Here is a 5,432-nt window from a genome sequence, read left to right on the forward strand (position 1 = left end):
TTTGATTTATTTTTTAATAAAATGTTTGCAACACTGGTGAGATGTGCAGGCCTTGCGGAGGTAGAGACAGTGTGCCACAGCTGGAGAGGTGTCATGATACACAGACATTGTCACCGAACTGACACAGGATCTGTCAGCTCAGTGACACCATGTTGTCAATAAACAAAAGAACTGTTTAAAAAATAGGTTCAGACTCATATCATCCTCCCTCCATCCATTTTCTTAACCCGCTATGTCCCTTTTAGGGTCACGAGGTTACCAGAGGCTGTCCCATAAAAGTTTCTTAAAGATTCTTGTGTTTTGAGGCTTTCTTGATGTAAATTGAATAACACTTGAACAAGAATATTAAATGTGAATCGTCTCACTATAGAGCATATAGTCCAATTTATGGGTGTGGTGTATAATACGTCGGCTGATCGAATGCGCTGTGCATGAAGGCATGCAAGAGCCCTCCAGTGGATGAAAGTGGAACACCAACGGCCGCGTGGAAGATCACATTCCCAGAGCTGAAGTTGGAGAAAGTTTGGTGGAAGCTTCCGGAGCCAGAGCCACAAGTTACTGAGTTTGGACTCACGTTAATCAGTGAGTTTGAACCAGGCTGAAGGGTGCTGTCGGCACCGGGATTCTGTTTTTTCCACTTGGTCCTCCTGTTCTGAAACCAGATTTTGACCTGGGTTTCGGTCAGACTCAATGAGAGGGCCAGGTTCAGTCTTTCACACACGGACAGATACCGCGTTGTGCGGAATTTGTTCTCCAGAGCCACCAGTTGCTCGTAGGTGAAAGCTGTTCTGGCGCGCCGCGGTTTGGCACAGGCCTGATCCGAACGCCTCCGCTTGTGGGTGGACCGGTCCTGCGTGGCGATGGCAGCATCGCTTTCAGCTTCGTCCTTCTCAAGACAAGGCTCCAAGGGAGCAGGTGGGGTGAGGAGAAGGGGGTCTGGAAAAGCTGCAGGATGCCCGCCGAGGACCGACTCTTCCTCTCCAGTTTCTGAAACTACAGAAGGAGGGTCAGCTACAACTGAAAATTATAAACTGAAACTTCTAAGAGTCATTGCATTATTCATCAAAATCTAAGACCATGAAAAGGCTACAGTTGATGGATGGTGCTGAAAGACAGCTCCCCACCCACACGCACATGCGTAAAAGCCTCAAAAGTTTTGCTCTCGATTAAGAAACTTCCTTCTGTTTGACTCATCCATTTAAATAAATGACGGCCCGAGGTTGCAGCTTGTGAGGTGTTTGATTCGGACCTTGCGGTTGGTGAAGTGGAAAGAGGCATTCAGAGGAAGGGAAGACTTGTTCCCTAATCCCTAAATAATTCATAAACCCCAGTGCGCCTCAAATGTCACGTTGCGGAAAAGAAATCCCGTCTAAATCCAGCTCCGCCACTTCAGCCGTGACGTGCTAATGGAGTTTCATATTTGCAGGCGGATCGATAAATGTCATCTATTTAAAGGGAAGTTTTAATCGAACCATATTTAGGATCAGACATGGATGGGGTGTGAGGTTTGTACCTGCAAGGTGCTGGAGGGAGATATGCAGGAAGCAGTAATGGGATATCGATCAAAGTGCGCGGAGGCATCCTCAATGGGACGATTTAAACAATTATCTAGCCTGCCTGTCCCGCTGCCAATCACACGCGGGGGCTCTGGGAGCAAGCCTTTGTGACTCCCTTCAAAGAAAACGCAGACTTGGAAATTAAGGGAAGGTCATCCACAGAGATGACTATAATTCTAAAAGATACTGCTTAGATTTCTGTTTTAGTCGCATTCAGATAGAGTTTTCTTTTAAATAAAAATCAGTAAATATACACGTCTAAATGATATAATCCAACCCCCTAAAATGTTATTTTCTGGAGTACAGCTGGAAAACTAAACACAAAACAATAAATCCTCCATTAAAGTTGGATCCAAATGCATGTTTATTAAATCAAAGTCCATTTTTACCTGGTGGATCTTGAAATTGGAACTCATCGATGAAGTTCCCGCCCTCTGTGCTGTCCCACTCCAAACTTGTTCTGTCTGCGTTTGGCGCAGCAAACTTCTTCTGACAGGTGAAGAGCTCGTTCCCCCTTTTGCTGTTAAACTTCTTCGGATCCAATATGTCTGTTATAGAAAATGAAATCTTATGACTCGACGTCATTTTTCACTGTTTTGGTCCCCGCATCCTTCACACAACAAGACCTTTTGTGGAAAGAACTGAGAATCTCGTGCGTAATTACGCGCGCAGTCCCAGGCTTCATCCAGAGGCTCCGTCTTAGCTTTGCACCTCGGTTAGGGTCTGCGGCATGAATGAAATGTCCCGAGCGCTGTCTTTAAAGCGTCTGCCCCGCCTTTTCTCAAAAAGGCACGTGACACAAACACTATTAGTGTTTCACACGACCGCCTAATGGTCTCAAAGCGTTCGCCGATAATCGTCCATATCATTAAATGCAATAATTGACGACCTGAGAGTAAATTGGGCACAGATGGCACCTGATTCATTGGAGAGCGCCCTGTCTCTGCAAAGTAAAGGCATCCATATCACCAAAGAGATTTTCTAAATATCCAGAGACAAAAAATAATATTTTTTTCCTTTTTGTGGACACAATTTTATTCTCAAAATGTGACACAAACCACTTCAACAATTACTTTTTCTCCCCTTTAAGAGCATAAATGACACCGTTTTTTTTCTTATTTGCGCTCTTCTTGTGATTTTTAAGAACAAACCTGTGACTGTTCTCTTTGCAATGTGGTTCATTTGACACTTTGTTACATGACAGAAAAAAACTCTCACTACAAAATTATTAAATGTTTTTTTCCTTTGTATTTCACATTTTTTACTTTTCAGACTAAATGCTGCCAATTACTGTCTCATACGGTATACTGTTAGCCGGTCGATTCACAAGTCTCAATGATTAGAGATCAATACAAAGTGACATGGGTTTTCTCAGAAGTTGATGCTTGTGTTGGCTCAAAATGTGAAACCTGCGAAGAATCAATATTTCCAGCAGGTGTCCGATACAGATAAAGCCCTGACTGCTGCAGACAGTTTTTCTGTCATGATCAGATCAAGGTGGACCCAGATGCTGCAACCCGGAAGGAAGAGGCAGGTATGTGAAAAGGTAAGTAACTAGTTTTATTTTGAAGGGGCTAGCGGATCCAGTAGGGGAGAGCGGCGTGCAGCTTGACAGCGGCTCGTAGACCAAGGTGAGCACGGAGATCTTACAGCGGCGTGACCGGAGCTCACAGCAGTGGCGTGAATGGAGTCTTTTGACTGCAACGTGGCTGGAGTTCTTGGCGGAGGCGTGGCTGGAGTTCTTGACGGTGGCGTGGCTGGAGTTCTTGAGGAGCGTGAGGGATTCAGCTTCTGCTCGCGTCGGCTGAGGACTCGGGAGACTCTCGTGGGAAAGGCAGACCTGAAGCACAGCAACAGAAGGTAAGCGAGGCAACATGACACACAGAGGGCCAGACAAGGCATGAGGTGAGTTTAGCACCATCAGGTTTAACGATCTGGCGAAGAATGCTTGAGGTGAGTCTCCTTAAGTAGCAGGTGCGTGGATGAGGTGATGAGTCACAGCTGAGAGTCTGGAGCAGAGCTGGGAGGGGGAGGAGTCTGACAGGCCACCATGACAGTACCCCCCCCTCAACGACCACCTCCAGGTGGTCCAGGACGCCGATCCGGGTGTGCACGGTAAAAATCGGCGATGAGGGAAGGGTCGAGGATGAGGGAACGGGAGACCCACGAGCGTTCCTCAGGTCCGTACCCTTCCCAATCCACCAAGTACTGAAAACCCCGGCCACGGCGGCGAATGTCCAAAATCCTGGAGACCGTGAACGCCGGAGCGCCGTCGATGATCCGGGCGGGTGGTGGGGAGACGGAAGGCGGGCACAAAGGGCTGTCCTGAAAGGGCTTAATTTGAGAAACGTGGAACGAAGGATGTACCTTAAGGGCTCCAGGCAGACGGAGGCGAACGCAGGTGGGATTGATTATTTTCTCGATGACGTAGGGCCCGATGTACCGGGGCGACAGTTTGCGGGACGAGGATTGAATGGGGATGTTTTTGGATGATAGCCACACCTTCTGCCCAACCTGGTACACGGGACCCTCCACCCTGTGCCTGTTGGCTATGCGACAATTGGCATCCTTGGTACGTAGGAGCGCCTCTCGGGTTTGGGTCCAAATGCGCTGGCAGCGCTGAAGGTGCTCCTGGACGGAGGGAACGGCAAGGTCGAGCTCCTGTGAGGGAAACAGAGGGGGAGAGTAGCCCAGCGAGGCTTCAAAGGGGGAAATGCCCGTGGCCGTGGAGGGGTGAGTGTTGTGGGCATACTCGATCCAGACTAAGAACTCGGACCAGTCAGATTGGTTCTGGGCAGCGAGACAACGGAGGCCGGCTTCGAGTTCTTGATTGGCACGTTCAGCCTGTCCATTAGACTGCGGGTGGTAACCTGAAGACAGGCTGACGGAAGCACCAAGCGCAGTACAGAAAGCTCTCCATACCTGTGAGATGAATTGTGGTCCTCTGTCGGACACAATGTCGACAGGGATGCCATGATGGCGGAATACATGGTTGACAAGTATCTTGGCAGTCTCAGTGGCCGAGGGAAGCTGAGGAAGGGGGATGAAGTGTACTGCTTTGGAAAATCTGTCGACAACGGTGAGGATAACCGTATTACCCTGAGAAGAGGGTAACCCCGTGACGAAGTCTACAGCAAGGTGGGACCAAGGACGGTGAGGAGTGGGCAAGGGATGGAGGAACCCAGCAGGTGGAGAGTTGCCGGACTTCGACCGAGCGCAGATGGTGCAGGCTCCAATAAACTCCCGAACATCCTTTTCCATTTTAGGCCAAAAGAATCTCCTGCGGAGAAGAGAGAGAGTCCTATGCACTCCCCCGTGGCAGGCGATACGGGAACTGTGCCCCCAGGCAATGACGTCAGACCTGAGGGACGTGGGAACAAAAAGAGTGCCGTCAGGACAGGGGGTGTCACAGGTCTCCTCACCTTGGGCATTTTTGACGCGGGTTTCAATGTCCCAAGTTAGATTGCCAACGATGCAAGTAGCAGGTATGATGGTAACAGGAGGCAAAGCATCATCAGGGCTGAACTTTCTGGAGAGAGCATCGGGCTTGGTATTGCGGCTTCCGGGTCTGTAAGTTATCGTAAAGTTAAAGCGATCAAAAAAGAGACACCACCGGGCTTGACGGGCGTTTAGTCTTTTGGCTGTGCGTAAATAAGCTAAATTCTTATGGTCCGTCCAGACAATGAATGGGTGAGTTGCTCCCTCCAGCCAGTGACGCCACTCCTCCAGTGCCAATTTAATGGCTAGCAGTTCCCGATTTCCCACGTCGTAGTTACGTTCAGCCGGGGATAATTTGCGGGAGAAGTAGGCGCATGGTTTTATTTTGCTGGAGGCTTCCTCACGTTGGGAGAGGACAGCTCCTACCCCAGTGTCTGA

At 49.0% G+C, this 5,432-nt stretch overlaps 1 protein-coding gene across 1 annotated transcript; it reads right to left on the reverse strand.

The window, feature by feature from the left end:
• On the reverse strand, positions 1–2,367 carry nkx1.2la (NK1 transcription factor related 2-like,a). The gene is made up of 2 exons (XM_004077331.4): positions 1,946–2,367; positions 1–993 (listed from the first exon to the last, which is right to left on the reverse strand). The coding sequence occupies exons 1-2, from the start codon at positions 2,139–2,141 to the stop codon at positions 386–388; spliced, it is 804 nt and encodes a 267-aa protein (XP_004077379.1). The 5' UTR covers positions 2,142–2,367; the 3' UTR covers positions 1–385.
• Between the last annotated feature and the right edge of the window lie 3,065 nt (positions 2,368–5,432).

Source organism: Oryzias latipes, chromosome 15 (genome assembly GCF_053564925.1).
Source record: "Oryzias latipes strain Hd-rR chromosome 15, Olatipes_Hd-rR_3.1".
Lineage (NCBI taxonomy): Eukaryota > Metazoa > Chordata > Actinopteri > Beloniformes > Adrianichthyidae > Oryzias > Oryzias latipes.

What these genes read in the sequence shown, in the direction of transcription:
- nkx1.2la (XM_004077331.4), bottom strand. Translation starts at nt 2,141, where the DNA reads ATGACGTCGAGTCATAAGATTTCATTTTCTATAACAGACATATTGGAT. An exon ending in CCAATTTCAAGATCCACCAG is followed by an intron (nt 994 to 1,945) that starts GTAAAAATGGAC and finishes CTCCTTCTGTAG; the next exon opens with TTTCAGAAACTGGAGAGGAA.